Consider the following 17507-nt stretch of genomic DNA (forward strand, 5'->3'; position numbering starts at 1 on the left):
CACTTTTTTGCCACTTTTTTTCTCTGTTCCCCTATACATCCCGCTGTTTTTAACATATGGGGACTGACGTCCACTTCTCATAAGGTTCCACATACTTTCTCAAACGTTCTGCCTGTTCCTCTGTTCATATCTTTCCATCACTTGTCAACTTAATCAATCTTCCTACAAATGCCTCATCCTCATCATCCTCTTCTCGTTCCTCCCTTTCTCCATCTTCGCCCAGGTCTAACAATGCATTGTCCACGGGATTGGGGGCTGGGCCATCTGTTCCCTGTGGCGGGGGTGGTGCCAGGGCTGTTGCCGGGGCATAAGGCGGTGGGGGCATTAAAACTTTATCTTCTTCCTTCTCTAAATCCTGGAGGACTGGGGGGTTGTCCTCCTGTCTTCCTGACTGAGCAGATACGGCTGCCTGAGACCTTTTGGCAGCATGACTTCAGCCAAGGGGGGGTTCTTTTCCACATTGGTCTTCCATGTGGAAATGTAGGGGATTTGATCAGAACGGTCATTCAAAATGTCCTGATATAATGGATTAATGAGTTGCAAATCAAGGGTCCTGATGGACGGCCAATTTATTCTTTTGGGGTGGGCCAATCTAATTTACACAATGTCCTCATCCTCCCCTCTCATCAGCTTGAATCTCCAAAAGCATTTCAAAGGGGTACTTTTACTTTGGCCAGAACCCATTTCTTCCAGATACTTCGCTCCTATTCACAATAAAAATTCTCTCACACTTCATACACTACAGTCCTACAATCGCTCGGCCAAAGGGGACACTAAGCCCTGGCCCACACTTGACAATTCAGTCACTAGAGTATCTGACATGCAACATACAACATACAAAACACATCAATATAATTTCAACGTGTAACACAAAACACACCAAAATAATTTCAGCATGCAATACACAAAACACACCAAAATAATTTTAGCATGCAATACACAAAACACACCAAAATAATTTCCCCTCTGTTCCCCTTTTTATCAAACCTTCCTGGTGGCACACCACTGCCACGCCTCTGTTCCCCTTTTTTACCAAACCTTCCTGGTGGCACACCACTGCCACGCCTCTGTTCCCCTTTTTTACCAAACCTTCCTGGTGGCACACCACTGCCACGCCTCTGTTCCCCTTTTTTACCAAACCTTCCTGGTGGCACACCACTGCCACGCCCTTTTTTTTCCCTTCCTGGCTGCACACTACTGCATAACCAGGTGAGGCTGATCAGGCCTCCCTCTTTTCCCTTGGGCCCACGCCCACGCCCTTTCCCTTGGGCTTACCGTTTTCTGTTGCGGATTCCTTTCCCTGGCCAGTCCTCTTTCCTCCCTCGACCTGGGTCCTTGCTCTGGAGCGGTGTGGCTGGTTCCCCCCACAAATTGGCAGGGTGCGCGCGTGGAGCCTGCAATCACCGATCTGAGCTGTCCACCAGGTCGAGCCTGGCTCTCTCCAGCCCTCTGAGGTGGGGCAGATTCCCGGTCAGGGAACCAAGATGTAGGCTGAGCCTAGTCCATGCCAGGGAATCGTTGGCCCGCGTCCTCAGATCCAGAGAGAGAGAGAGAGTAAAAGAAAACACCAGGAAAGATCCTTCTTTGGAGGAAAGCAGTTTTATTCTCTGTGCACAGAGGAGACAGCCAGCAGAATAATTTCTGGAAGACTGACTGCCCAGAAAATACGCCTCTGCAGACTTTCTTATACCTTGAGTGGGCTCTCTCCCTCCTCCCCACGCCCTCCAGAAACTTCCCCAATCAACTGGAAAGTTTTTAACTTATTTTTAGCATGTCTATAGCCCTCTAAACCAGTGTTTCCCAACCTTTTTTGGGCAAAGGCACACTTGTTTCATGAAAAAAATCTCGAGGCACACCACCATGCCAGATGGGGAAAGGTCACTTTTTACTTATGTAAAAAAAAATTAAAAAATAGTAACAGCATAGAAGGTAATGGTTAGGCTAGCATCCCTCTTCCAAATATGCTAGGTTTTTATTTGCAGGGACTGTTCTACATGGGAAGGGGAAAGGAAAGTTAATAGAAGGAAAGGCGGGTGGGAGAGAAAGAGAAAGAAAGAGGGAAGGAAGGGGGGAAGAGAAGTGGAAAGGAGGGAGACCGAGGCGGGGGAGAAGCGTCTGGAGAGTTGCTCCGAAGTTTGGGTGGCCGCACGTCCCAGGAGGCGGAGGCCAGCCCGGGCTGGGAGCCGCGCCGCGGCCCGGGGCGGAAGGCGGACCGTGGCTCCTAGGATGTGGAAAGGGGACGGCGGCGCAGGGGGAGGAGACCCGCATGGCTAGGGCAGCGCGCAGGGGGAGGGGAGCGGGCCGGAGGCGGGCGAGGGGGGCCGCGATCCCGCGCGCCTCGAACATGGCCTCCTTCCCCGCGGGCCCCGCCGAGCCCCCCGGCCGGGGAGGGCAGCGCGCCCCCGTCGCCGGAGGAGAGCAGAGGCAGGAGGAGGAGGACGAAGGCACTGCCGAGGAGGCGCGCCAACTTCTGCCAACTTCGGCGCCCGCCCCGTCGCCGCAGGCTCCTCCCGGCCGAGAGCCAGAGGACGGCGGCGGAGCAGGAGGAGGATCGGGTTTGGCGACGGCTGCTGCGTCCTCTCCAAGCGCGGGGCTCGCCTCCGCCGCGCCCGATCCTCCGCGCTTGCCGCGCTTCTCGGTGGAGCAGGTCTCGTGCGTGTGCGAGGCGCTGCTGCAGGTGGGCGACCCCGGCCGGCTGGGCCGCTTCCTGGGCTCGCTGCCGCCCGACGCCGAGGCACCGTGCCTGGAGGCGCAGGCGGGCGAGAGCCTGGCCAAGGCGCGCGCGCTGCTGGCCTTCCAGCGCGGCGACTTCGCCGAGCTCTACCGCCTGGTGCAGAGCCGGCGATGGGATGTGGGAGGGAGGGAGCTCGCCGCCCTGCGTGTGCCTATGTGGGGCACGTTACAGCCCTGTGACGTCAGCGCCACGCAGGCAGCCAGGCAGGCAGACGGCGAGAGCCCCGCACTGGGCGGCCTCTCCTCGCTGCTGCCGCCCCGCCTCTCGCCGCCCGACTCACCCGCCTCCCTCCCACGGCACACCAGGCAACGTCTGGCGGCACACTAGTGTGCCGCGGAACACCGGTTGGGAAACACTGCTCTAAACAGCCCTCCCTATTGTTCCCTATACAAGCGTCCTGCATCCCCTCCTCCCGTCTCCTCCGTATGTGTCTTTTTTTATCTTGCATTCCTAAAGTAAAAAAAGCGAGGGGCCTTTTTGCAGGTCTGGCTATTTCTGTCTGTCTTATCTTGCATTCCTTCGAGGGGCCTTCTTTTTGCAGGTCTGGTTATTTCTAGCTCAGAAATTGACTTAGAAGATCCTTCTTAGGTACAAGGTACAAGGTATAGAAAGCATATAGAAAGCAACCCTCCCCTCTCCCTTCATCATGAGTTGTCTGGACAACATATACACTGTCTTATTTGTATATTTTGTATATACAAATATACACTTATTTCCCATTGAAATCCATGTGAAATTCATTATTAGTCGCAGTAGTTTCAATGGGAAGTGCAACTAAATTACTCTTGATCCAATCCAAATGTTTACCCCATTTACTGAAAATTCAATAAGCCATAGAACAGACCCAATAAAACATAAGCAAGAACTTAAGCAGCACACAAATATACAATCAATAAACAGCAGAATCATAAGACTCTATCAAATACCTGGGGGAATAGTTCTATCCCAAAAACAAATGGGTGTTAATGATGGTGCCAGGTTAACTTCACTGATGATGGGAGCTTTCATCCAACATCTTCTGAAGGCTATCAGGTTAGGGAAGGCTGATTTATACCCATATGACAGATTTAGCTGTGCCACTCTCTTACAGTTTACCAGTATATTTAAATCTCTGCTTCTAAAAACACTCTTTCTTTTGTAGTGGTGTAAGACTTTCCAGCAACTTCCCCTTTTCACCATCCAACTTTCAGATACACGGTTCTCAAAGGTTCCTTCAGAACTTTTATTTTCTTCACCTTTGCTCTATGGTATCATGACATGCCAAAACTTGACATTTTAAATATAACAATTCTAAAATTATTATTATTATTATTATTATTATTCAAAATACAATAATTAAATCAATAGAATTTACTATGAGTTTCCTTGTTGAACAATCTACAACATTTATACATCACTGAAATTTACTTTTCCTATTTATACATGCTTACAAGGAACAACTAGGCTTTGAGTCATTTATATTTTTTAAATTGTATTTTATTAAGTTTCAACATTTTTAACATATACAGTCAAAACACAGTTTCCTATTTTAGTTTTGTCCCATCGCCCCCCCCCATCTTCCATGAAGTTGTTGTTTCTCTCCTTCTGCTGCACCCTATCTTCTACCTACCAAATCATAACCACAATATTATAATCTAATCTATTATATTTCTAATCTAATCTAACCATTTCATCTTTTGTCTCCCATTCTAATATCAATTTATTCATTTTTGAAATCTGTTTTTCTTTTCCTTCAAGAAAAATCTTTTCAGAATCAGAACTTCATTCTATAAACACATTTTTAAATAACTCATTAATTTCATAATATTGAAACCAATCCATTACCCATTATTGCATTTCTTCAAACTTTTTCAATTTGCATACATTTCCAGAAAAATACAGTATGCCTCTATATCTGCCCCAATTCTCCATCATATTAAGTTTCTTTTGTCTACTGGTTTCTACAGGGGATAGCCATAAAGGTATTTCCCTTTCAAGTAGATCTTGGAATCTTGTCCACATTCCATATGCTTTGAATCATTTCTACTTCTTAGATGTGGGAACATGATGGAATTCATTGATGTCATTGTGTCTACTCTGCTTCTCTCATTTTTTGACACCTGGATTTATACCACTATCCTGGCTAAATGAAAGGGCTTCACTAATTCTGAACTATTCCAGGGCTAGCTGGTGTGTTTTCCCACTCTGTACTCACAATCACTTCCTCAGTCCTTTGAAGAATCCTTAGTGGAGAACTATCTAGCTCTGCAGTCACAGATCCTGTGGAAAAGAAGGGATAAAGCTCCCCAACACCAAGTGTTTTATAAGTGTGCAATTTCCTTTTACTGCTGACATCATAAAAAGATAGGCTTCCAGCTGATTTATCTAGGAATATTCCTAATCTTTTAAGCTTTCCATTCACTTTCAGGTGGGTCCATGGCTCTGTCCGAGCCCAATAATCTTTCCCATCATCACATCCTATGACCCAGTAGCCATTCTCAGGAGACAGGGTGATCACCCCATTTCTAGAAGCGGTTGCAGAGGCAACTCCCAAGTCCCAGGTTTTCTTCTGACCAACCTCCACCTCCCAGTAATGTTTGCCTTCTGAAAATCCACATTTTGCCAGAATGAATGTGTGGGAGTCAAACCGCCCCTTCCAGTCAGAAACCTTAGAAACATTTCCTGTGTTCCAAACACTTTTGCCATCTTCAGACACTTTTAGCTTTGGGTGAGCTGTCCTGGGGTCCAAGATCACATCAACTGCAACAAAAAGAAAGGCCTTGATTCAAAGGCACAGACTTAAATGAAGCGTATAAATTAATGTATAAATTAAGTAAGGCGGTCTGTGGGCATCTCTCTTTTAAGTCACCCGTCTGTGGACCACACTCTCATCTGTCTGCTGGATAGCTGCATATTCCTACCTCGGAGACAGTTTGACTAGCTGCTCCTCAGGGTCCCTTGCAACTCTACAATTCTATGAATCTATGATATGATGACTAATAGCAATTTCTATCCAAGCTTTCTGCATTGCATGATACATCCTCTCTCTACAACAATTCTTCTATATTCCTCAACATATCTCCGTATGCTTTATCCATCTACAACATGTTTAATGTGCTAAGCACATTCTTGTCACACTAATGATGGTCATCCTCACTTTTGCATGTGCTTATCTGTCAGTCCATTTCCCCATTGATCTACCCTTCCCGTATGTCTATTGAAACACATTGTATAAAGTGTTTCCCCTCAAAATGTGCATTTAAAAATGTCCATGCTTTTCTTAAGCCAAATAGTATTAGATATGTACACTCGTCCAGTAGGTGTGGCTCTGGACTACAACTCCCATCAGCCCCAAACAGTATGACCAATAGCAAGGGATGATGGGAATTACAGTCTAGCACCATCTATCAGTACACAGCTTGAGCTACGCATTATAGGATGATTTGAAGAAGCCCAATATCCAATATACATTCTGCACATGATTTTGCATCCTCCTCACCTCTGTAGAAGCAGGCATCTGAGAATTCTGTGAATAAAAGAATGAACAGAAAGGTTTCATTGGTAAGAATGTGATGGATACTTTTACTAGTACTTTTTTTCTTAAAAAATGTTTGTGGTACTCTCATTTTGACTGAAGAAAATCACCATTTTATAGTTCAAATCAGGGTAAATAAATACAGTAAATGGACAAAAGTACAAAGATTCAAAGAATGTTTAAGGGTATGTGTAGTACCCCTGCGTCCCCCCAGAAAAAAAGCACTGACTTTTACTCATTCTACAACCTACAAAACAGGCACAATTAATTTTTTTGCTCAGTTAAAATATTTCTCCTCTACCCTTCCATGGATCCTAAGGCAGTATACAAAAGTGTGAATAAACCTATTTGCACATCACATCAATGCCATGGGTCAGATCCAGATTTAACCATGCTTAGAACATGCTGTTTGAAATCAGTTTAACTTAGATTCAACTCAATTACATCTTTCTGATTTCAATAGATCTTTGCTATGTATGACCCAAGCCTTCTTCCACTGTGGTAAAATTGTGTGGTGGGTCAGGAGGTGCATGTGTAAGCCGCACGCCCCCATTTCCTTATGTTCATGGGCTCCTATCTGATTCCAAGAAAATCAGAAAAGTTTGTAAACTAGAATTAGTAACAAATATTTGTACCTAAAGGACCCTTCCACAGATGGAAGTCTTCTTCTGTCAAATGTCTAATTTATGTTTTGAATTTTGTATATTGTATATTTTATTGTTGTAAGATGCTTTGATACCTCTATGGGATATACATTTTATAATAAATAGGATACTCCTTCCATCAGAGGAAGGGAACCTTTGGTTCAGGTTGAGTCAAAATGGAAGGGATTGCGGGGAGGAGGGTAAAGGGAGAAATATTTTAGGTGGGTACATTGCTTGCATCAGTGATTTTTTCTTGAGGCTTCGGTGTCAAAAGCATCTCTTCTCTGATTTATAGAGACGGAGAGCACTACTAGCTGCCATGTCAAGACCAAGTATGACTGTTTGGCAATGACACAACATTTATTGCACAGATCAAAACCAATCTAAACACTTTATGCCCCTATTTTCATCAGAGAAATGTTGGGGGGTATGATATAGTTCTGGGGCATGTTCAAAGTTCTAGCAGAGCCAAGCTGCTCAGTAACCCTCCCACCCCACCCACATCCATAGGATGGCAAAATGGAGGAAGTCACTTGGATTCTGCAAGTTCAAAAACTGAAAGATTTTGCAAGACTTACCTAGCCTTGCCTTTAATTCATCTGCAAAGGGAGGGGGTAGAAAAAAAGAAAGAATTACATTTCTTTTCCGATTTATAGAGACACAGAACACTCCTAGCTGCCATGTCAAGACCAAGTATGGCTGTTTGGCAATGACACAACATTCATTGCACAGATCAAAACCAAACTAGACACTTGATGCCCCTATTTTCATCAGAGAAATGTTGGAGGGTATTATATAGTTCTGGGGCATGTTCAAAGTTCTAGCAGACCCAAGCTGCTCAGTAAACATATATGGGATGGCAAAATGGAGGAAGTCACTTGAATTCTGCATGTTCAAGAACGGAAAGATTTTGCAAGACTTACTATTCTCTGCTACTAATTTATCTGTGAAAGAAGCGGGGGGAGAAAACAAAGAAAGAATTACTTTTCTTTTCTGATTTATAGAGACAGAGAGCACTACTAGCTGCCATTTCTCCTCAGCAGGTTATGACAATATCACTATGTCAAGGCCAAGAATGGCTGCTTGGCAATGACACAGCATTTGTTGCACAGAACAAAACCAAACTAGGCACGTAGTTCTGGGGCATGCACAAAGTTCCAGCATACCCAAGCTGAACCTCCCCCAACACACACACACCTCCCACCACATTGGATGGCAAAATGGAGAAAGTCATTTGGATTTACATGTTCAAACCAGAACAATTTTGCAAGACTTATCATTTATTGCCTTTAATTCATCTGGAAAAGGAGGGGGCAGGGAGAGAAAAGAAAAAAATTACATTTCCTCCACACAGGAATAAAAAGTGAAATGCACTAAAAGCAATACATTGTGAGTACTGGGAGCCATTCAAAATCAGGGTGCCTGTGAGATATCAGGATTTATGGAAAGACACTTTGGTGGAATCTACACGCATATAAAAACCGTTCCAAAAATGACTTTAGAAGCGTTTTAAAAAATACATTGAATTTTCCATAAGGCTCACCATTGCCATCTAGCGTCACATTGGATATTGCACTTAAAACACGCTTAAAATATTTTATTAGCAGCTTTTTATAAGAAACCAATATCCCTGGGCATGTCAGGTCTTGATGGTATTTCATTAAAAAAAAAATCATTTATTTTCATGCAAAACCCCACCACCACCTTAGCCTCTCATATATAACATGCAAAATCTTAGATAAGGTGATTGATTTATTGCTCAGATTGGCGTCCGGCCCGCTTCGGCTGTGCACCCCCTCGGCCAGGCCCCGGACTTCAAAGGCCACATTCCGATGTTCTGGCAAAACGCAGAGATCAGCAGCGGCAAGAGAAAGCTCCAAAAAACTCCAGTGCTTGCTTCAGTGTGCTCAAATAAAGTCCACTCAGGATCTTAGCAGCTAAAAGCAGTTTTATTTACAGCAAACTATCCATTGTCGTACAGCATCGTGAAAACACGTCCACTCTCCTCAAAAGCGAAAGTAGAGAGAACAAAGACTTGAGAGACTCGGAAATGACGTGGAGTCTCCCTCCTCCCAACAGTAGGCAGGGCGTACACTCTGAGCTGTTTAACCCTGTAAGCTCAGGTTCCCTTCACACCCCCTCTCGTCCTGCGCTACTGTGGGGAAAGTATGTACAGAACTTACCCCCAACTCCAAACCACCACAAAACTCCCCATGACGCTGGAAGCTTAAAGGTTTGGTAAAGCCATCGGCCAAGTTATTGTGACTGGCACAATACTTCAGCCGTATCAAACCTGACTGAACACTCTGACACACATTTTGGAAACGTATGTCCAGATGCTTGGTTCTGGCCTTAAATTGCGCAGATTCAGCCAATTTCAAACAAGGTTGATTGTCTTCCCAAACCGTGATGGGCAAGCTACAATCCCCAAAGATCTCTTGCACCAAGCATCTATAGAACTCTAGTTCCCGGCACAAATCTGACAGTGCACTGAATTCAGCCTCAGTAGAAGACAGCGCAATGAGACTTTGCTTCCGGGACTTCCACCCAATTAGTGACTTCCCAAACTTTACCACCAATCCAGACACAGACTTGCGGTCCTGCAAATTCGCCCAGTCACTGTCCGCATAGCATGTGAGCTTCGCCTCACCTTCAGCTGGCAGCTTAAGACAGAAGTCTTTGGTATGCTGCAGGTAGCGCAGTACCCGCTTGATACCGTGCCAAGCACTCACACTGGGCTTTGACGCTTCCCTACTTAGCAGGTTAGTAGCAAAGGCAATGTCTGGTCTGCTCCAATGGGATAGATACAACAGACTACCTAGAGCTGACTGAAAGAGATCAGCATTCTCGAACTCTGCACTTTCTGCTTGCTGGCTCTCTTTCACGAAGTTCGTCTCCATGGGTGTCCGAACTCCTGCACAATCGGACATTCTGAACTTCTCAAGCAACTGCTCAATCTTGCCTTTTTGACTGAGCAAGAAGCTACCATCCTCAGTTCTCGCTATCTGGACACCTAGGTAGATCTTTACTGCACCCAGGTCCTTGAGCTGAAACTGTTTCCCAAGCTCTTTGGCAAACTTCTGCACCTGTTTGTCTGCCTTTCCAATGTGGATGATGTCATCAACATAAAACAAAACCAGTTCCTGTGAGTCTCCTGATCCTCTAAGGAACAGGCAACTGTCAGCAAGACTCTTCCTGAAACCTAGCTTCTCCAAAGCTTCATTCAGGCACAAGTTCCAATTCCTGGCCGACTGCTTCAGGCCGTAAATTGACTTGTGAAGTTTCCACACAGTACCTTGCTCAATGCCCTCAAACCCTGGAGGAGGAAGCATGTACAGATCCTCCTGGAGGTCTGAGTTCAAGTAAGCAACATCCACATCAAAGTGATGCACCAGCAACCCTCTTTGTGCAGCGATGGCCAAGAGCAAACGTAGAGATTCACTCCTACAGGTGGGAGCATAAACTTCCGTATAATGCAACCCCTTGCGCTGCGTGAATCCTCTCGCCACTAATCTGGCCTTATACTGCGGTTCTCCTGTCGCTGTGGGCTTAAGACGGTAAACCCAGCGGCTACCCACGGCCTTTTTGCCCACCGGCAACTTCGTGAGAGAGAACACACCTAAAGACTCCATTGAGTTCATTTCCTTCTGCATCGCCTCATGCCATTTTCTGGCTTCTTCCTGAGGCAGTTTCTGAACATCCTCAAAACTCTCGGGTTCACACTGTGCCATTCCGACCCACACGCTAGTGACGGCAAACCTATCAGGAGGTTTCCCCTTGGTCGTCCAAGCTGACCGACGCAGCACTACTTCAGGAACCCCCTCTGACCCACTAGGGCCAGCCAGAACGTCCTTGGCATCAGAGAGCTCCCCCTCTGACTTACTGCGCCTTCTGGACTTCTCAGCCGAACCTGTGGGGGAAGATGGAGCACTGCGTTGCTCAATCTTCACAGCCTTGGGAGAAGTTCTCCCCTCTGCCTGCACTGGGTCTGAACTCTGAGCCACAGTAGCAGGTTCAACCTCTTCCTCTTCTTCATCAGCAGAGTCAAGCAGACTCTCTGACAGGATGTCAGGGTTCCCATGTATCCTTGCCCAGCCACTCTGCTCACAGAATTCAGCACTGTTGCTGAGCAGAATCCTGGACTGATTCCCTGACGGATACGCAAACCTCCACCCCTTGGTCCCTGGCTCATACCCACAAAAAATCATCTTTTGGGACTTGGGTTCACCTTTCTTGCGTTTGGCTTTTGGTATCAAAACCCACGCTTCACAACCAAAAACGCGAAAATAGTGAACTTTGGGTTGCTTTCCATGCAGCAAAAAGTACGGGGTGTCACCTACCACTGAATTGAACGACCTGTTCAAAACAAAGTTGGCCGTTCGCCAAGCCTCTCCCCAAAAACGCTGTGGGAGCCCGGCATCAAACAAAAGAGCTGCGGACATCTCCCCTAGAGTCCTGTTCCGTCTTTCCGCAATCCCATTCTGTTGGGGACTGTGCGGAAAAGTCAACCTGTGTTGAATCCCCTTTTTGCGGAAGAAACTTTGCAGTGCAGACCCGGTGAACTCCCCACCCCGATCGCTCTGAAAGTTTTGCACACGTGTGGAAAACTGCAGTTCCACAGCCGCAATCCAGTCTTTGATTAGCGGTGCAGCTTCACTTTTGTGTCCGATCGTGAAGGTCCAGGAGTTGCGCGTATGGTCATCAATCAGAACCAGCGCATATTTGGCTCCTCCCATACTGGTCACAGACATCGGCCCACACAAATCTGCATGAATTAACTGAAAAGCCCTAGTGGTCACCCTCTCAGACCTTGGGTATGTGCACGTTTTCACCTTTGCGGACTTGCACGCTCTGCAATCTAGAAACTTAGCACATGATTTCATTTTGCACCCTTGCGTACACTCTGGGATCTTTTTCACTGACCCCCAGGACACGTGTGCCATGCGTCTGTGCCAGAGGTGAGCACACGCATCATGAACTGGAACGTTGGCACACTGTGCTTGCGCCTCCTCCGTGTCACCTGGACCTGCAAAAGAAGCATTCAATACAAACAACCTGTCTTTACATTCAACACTGACTAGGTGCTGTCCATTCTTAGAAATAGAGCACTTATTGTCTTCAAAACACACTCTGTAGTTCTCAGCAAGAAGTGCGCTGACAGACAGCAATGCGCAAGACAGTCCTGGAACAACATAAGCCTGGATTGAGTCCTGTAAGAAAGAACAAAACAGTGAGCCAGTTTGTGTGAGTGGGTGTCTAGTCCCATCTGCTAGACAGACAGTCTTCCCAGAAGTTACAGAGGTGCAGTTCTCCAGAAATCCTGCAGATGGCACGAGATGATGGGAAGCTCCACTGTCTACGACAAAAGCCAGCACAGCATCCTGTTGACAACTCTTGACTGTAGCCATAGATGCAGCCAAATGTTTATGTTCAGTGTCTCTGCCAGCTGCCTTTGGCTTGCCTTTCCCACGCTTTGAAGAAGAGCCCTTTATCTGGTTGCTACGGGAGACGGCCTTCGGCTGTTCCTGTGCCTCCACTGGACATTCTCTCACCAGATGGGAGGGGGAGCCACAGCGATAACAGCGACGCGTAGCAAAAGCTCTCACAGCTCCCTCTTCAGCCATTCCTTTGTTCCCTGCACCCCCACCTTTGGGTGCACAGCCTGGGCCTGCACGCTCCCCAGCACTCTGGTTGCGGGCCTCAACATCACACGGCCCCTCGGAGACAAAGCAGCGACTCCCAGCTGTAACTTCAGGAACATGGCCAGCAGCCCCCTCTAGGCTCTCAGCTTCCTCCCTGCTCTCGGCTTTCTCCCGGCCCTGGGCTCCTGCTGAGCTATCACACAGACTCCTCAGCACCTGCCAGGCGGCCTGAGCCGACTCAACGCCCTCCAGGTGGGGCAACAGCATAGCGTCCACGCTGGCTCTCAACATGCAGAGCTCTCTTTGCATTCTCTGCTCTCTATCTTCCAGCAAAGCAGCCTCCAGGTCTGCTCCGCCATCTTCAGCAGCAACTGGCATGGGTGGGGCCGGCTCCGTCTGGGCTATACTCCAGAGCCCTGTGGCCAAAAACCACCCCCTTACTCTTCTAACCCAGATTTCCCAGGACTGGGCTGTGAGTTTTTCAAATGGGACATCATAAAAGTCCTGGAGCTCAGCCATCTCCTCCCCCAGTACTCCCATTGGGGCTTTTGAAGTACTCACGCGTACCAGCCAGCTTCAACGGAGAGGCGTCCCTTTGCAGCACACAGCTTGCAGCACACAGCATGCAGCCAGCGTCCCTGCTTTCTCCCAGGCAGAGCCTCAAAGCAGGACTTTTTCCTCCGGCAGCAAAAACAGCAGCTTCTCAACACACAGCACTTCAAAGCTTTCTCTAATTGCAGTAACTGACGTCCATAACCTCTTAGATAAGGTGATTGATTTATTGCTCAGATTGGCGTCCGGCCCGCTTCGGCTGTGCACCCCCTCGGCCAGGCCCCGGACTTCAAAGGCCACATTCCGATGTTCTGGCAAAACGCAGAGATCAGCAGCGGCAAGAGAAAGCTCCAAAAAACTCCAGTGCTTGCTTCAGTGTGCTCAAATAAAGTCCACTCAGGATCTTAGCAGCTAAAAGCAGTTTTATTTACAGCAAACTATCCATTGTCGTACAGCATCGTGAAAACACGTCCACTCTCCTCAAAAGCGAAAGTAGAGAGAACAAAGACTTGAGAGACTCGGAAATGACGTGGAGTCTCCCTCCTCCCAACAGTAGGCAGGGCGTACACTCTGAGCTGTTTAACCCTGTAAGCTCAGGTTCCCTTCACACAAAATTCCCCTGCAGAGAAGTACATCCTCAAAACCCAGTACTCTGAGAAGGTCTAGCTATATTGAATTCAGTGTGCCTGGAGGCAGGAGCCCCACACACTCTGTAGCCATACTTTTAAAAGGAAGAAAAGAAGAGGTGGAGGAGGACTATTTATTTCTGAAATATCATGAAGCACAATATTAGAGTAACTCAATCAGGAAATTCACCTTACATTTCTTACATTTCTCTGGAAAAACAAGAATACAAATACAGAAAGGTATTATTACTGTATTTTGTAAAGCAGGTGTTTTACATAGGAGCCTAAGTGCAGAAGAGGAAAGGGAGCAGCATTTCTCCCAAAGGACAGGTAGACCTCCTATTCTTTCCTTCAGCCTTGCCCCAGCCTGGCTCAAAATGAGGAGTGTGCAGCTGCACGGGTACAAGCCCTCAGTCAGCCTGGACTTGGGAACTCATAAAGCTGAAGAAAACAAACCGGCCTGTGGTTTGCTTGTCTTCAGTATGGAGCAGAAGCAAGAGAAGCAGTTCAGCAGGGAGGATAATATGTCCTGTGCTGTACACCATCCGATTCCCTCCACAAAAGTTCCTTTCATTGGCAAGGGGAAATTCCCTCATCAGCACTAAAATGCCTGAGAGGATTTGGATTCAGAAGGTGTACTGTGACACACAACGTTGGTCTGGGGAGATTGGATCAGGTGCATCTGAATCATTGCCTGCTCGCTCCCAGCCCCCTTCCTAACCACAAGTACTAATCCTCCTTTCCCTATAACACTTCCTTGTAATGGTACTTTCTTTTCAAATCTGAATGGAAGTTTGCATGCACAGCTTTGCTTTAGCTTTAATCACTGTACAGCAGTGCTGGTTTTCAGTACTTTAAAGCATAAATGTACATGCATAAATATCCAGAAGCACATCATTCAATCAACTCAAGCAGGAACCTGGTATTATTCTTCTGCTTTCTTCACCATATCTACTTTGTGAATTCTTACGTTTCTCTGGAAAAGGAACGCAGAAAGGCAATGCATGTTTATGGGTGAAATGGGCTCTATGTTTTCCATTACTAATACAGGATGAGAAGGTAGCTATTATTATACTATATTTTTAAGAGTGTGTGCCACATCTGAGAATCCTAGTAGTCTAAATGCAGAAGAGCAATGGGAGGCACATTTCTCCCAAAGTGGTAGAGAAAAGACAGGTTGGCCATCCTATTCCTCCCCTCAGCCTTCGCCCAACCTGCCCCAAAATGGCCAAGGATGAGGGTTGTGCAGATGCACAGCCACAAGCCTTGGAGTTTGTAAAGCTGAAGGGAACAAACAGGCCTGTAGTTTGGTTGTCTTCAGCATGGAGCTGAACTGGGAGAGGCAATTCAGCCTGGGGGATATGTGGACTGTAGGTGTAAGGGAGGGGCAACAAGGTGAAGTGGGACTGAGCCACAAAGCTCCTTGAGGGAGAATCAGAAACAAATACCAAACAGGGAGATCAGATACTTATTTGTAAATGAAACTGAGTGGGAGCTTACAATATTTTGCAAAACCGGGTCCTTCAAAGTATGAGTCACTGATACTTTTTAAAAATCATAGAAACAATGGATGGCACTGAAATATCCTGAAGCACAGCATTAGACTTTCTCAAGCAGTACAATGAAGAATTAGGAAAACATATGAGACGAAATGAGTGACTAAGATGTGAGGACAAGCTACACAACTGAAAATCCATATAGGTCCTATGTTGCTTTAAGTACATACTAGATGCAAAACCCACAGTGCTGCTCCCCTTGACACACACACACATGGACCCCTTGTTCCTTGTCACTGCCAGGCATCCACCCCCTGGTGCTCCCCTCTGCAGGGTGTTCATTTCCTCCTTCTCCACTGCAGCCATGTCCCTCCTATGTATATATTGCAAACTGTTATTATTACATATAAACTCTTATACTAAATTATTTCACTGCCCCAAGAACAATGAAGGATTCATCAGCACAACATCCAGCAAAGTTATTGCAGCAGGAGTTCATCAGAATGTATTGTGCTATTATTTGTTTAGCAGTCAATAGGTGGGCCTGTTCCCCATGCTCTTTATTCTACTAGGAACATGGATTTGTTTATTTCATTTTCTATTTTTAAAATAATTTTTATTAAAGATTTTCTTGGGTTATAAAAGTAGGTACATTGTCTCTATTTTCAGTTCGTAGACTCATTTTGAAAACTGTATATATCCACCCTTCCTCACAAATGCCTATCTGGAGATCTGGAAGAGAGAGGAAACCCCAAGGGCTCTCTCAGCGCCAACCCAAGTCTGCTGCTAGCCTTTTGTTGTGTATCAGGGAGCTGGTAGAAATGGCTCACATAAGTGCAGGAAAGAAGCTTGCAGTTTATCAAAGACTACAGGCACTTTGTGGCTAGTTATTCATTCAAAGGATACTCACTTGCTTTTCTTGTGCGTTTCTCAGTTTCTACAACAATAAATGAAAAAGAGTATATCTTAGCACAGATGTACCTAGCTTTTCATTCAGTTCCTGGGGTACTTGGTTTAATTTGAGCAGAACACTAGCCTGAAGCAGCCCATCCTCCATTCATTGTATTTTTAGAGCCTCTGTCCTCCTTTTACAATTCTGCAGATTACTTTCCTATGGATACCTGTATGATGTGTGCTATTCTCATAATAAAATCACTTCTATCAAAACTAGGGAAGTAAATTCATTCTAATTTAGTTTGTACCCAGCACAAAACAACCCTGCACCTATTTGTCCATAATTTGGAAGTTTTCTTTCCCAGAAGTACTTCTTTCATATATGCTGTTTTCATATATGACTGTAAAACAACAAGGCAATTTATATGACTTCTTGTTTGCTACTTCAAACAGAAAGCCTACTCTTGCAAAAACTTTACAGCAGATATTCTTTTTAATTTTGGAAGGATTTCATCCCCCCCTGAACTGGGGGCGGGGGGGGATAACATGCCTGACAATTTCATCCAATTCTGGCTAAAATAAAGATTAAAGACCAAAGGGAGAAATAAGCAAAGTAAAAGTTTTACACCGAGCATAGAGGACGAAAAACAAAAAACAAAAATCAGAAATGAACACCACTGATTATTCTTGCCAAGGACTCTTGCGTTTGAACCTGAGGAATACCAGCATGTGTCACTGTCAGATGGTAGGAAGATTCTTGATTAGTGAAGCCTGGTATAAGTCCCTGGAGTCTGGCCTTTACCAGGTCAGCAGCACCTTCAGCTGTTGTGCCTTAGTCTGTGGGTCATGCCCCTTAAAAACGACAAGCAAATTCTACTTTATTTCCATGACCTGCCAATAGCAATGGATAGATCTACAAATTTTAGGTTCTCTCCATTTTTCATTTTTAATCTTAAATTTAGTTTGCCATGATCCTGCATTTTTTCTTCATGAAAATTCATCAACATTTCAGTCCTTATTTCTCCTAATACACACATTTTTGAAGGCAATTTCCTTTAATATGATGCATTATTTTCACTAATACGTGTATTTTTGGGGTACACTTTCCTCTAATGTATTTCTGGTTGAAAAAAATGAATTACAAAATGCAATAAATTGGCATTTTGGTTTCCATCTTGATTTGTTAAGTCCAAAGCAGGTAGATCCACATTAAAATGTAAACCACATTGAATTTCCCATCTATTGGGGAAGTGACTCTGATTGCCTGAAGCAGCTTTTAAACTAAGCTCATTTTAGCAGTTTAAGGAGCAATTACTGGCTGTAGTAAATACGTATTGATTTAACTGGTATGCATTTCTTCTCTGTATCCAAAAACACACCACTCATTTTTATAAACATAGGTACA

General features: G+C 45.6%; 1 protein-coding gene across 7 annotated transcripts in view; it reads right to left on the reverse strand.

Annotated features, from left to right (window-relative positions):
- Positions 1-17507, reverse strand: part of LOC308570564 (E3 ubiquitin-protein ligase TRIM39-like) — a 121687-nt gene that overhangs the window by 28346 nt on the left and 75834 nt on the right. For 3 of the 7 annotated variants that reach the window (XM_081165480.1, XM_081165478.1, XM_081165479.1), the window contains one exon: positions 16119-16145. The exons of 1 other annotated variant lie outside the window; for it this stretch is intronic. In XM_081165480.1, coding sequence (XP_081021606.1) covers positions 16119-16145 — 27 coding nt within the window. Of the gene's footprint in view, positions 1-4275; positions 5474-16118; positions 16146-17507 lie in introns of those variants that run through there. 3 more of the 7 variants (XM_081165476.1, XM_081165475.1, XM_081165472.1) reach the window with 1 other exon arrangement.

This window comes from Podarcis bocagei (assembly GCF_964188305.1).
Source record: "Podarcis bocagei genome assembly, chromosome: 13".
Lineage (NCBI taxonomy): Eukaryota > Metazoa > Chordata > Lepidosauria > Squamata > Lacertidae > Podarcis > Podarcis bocagei.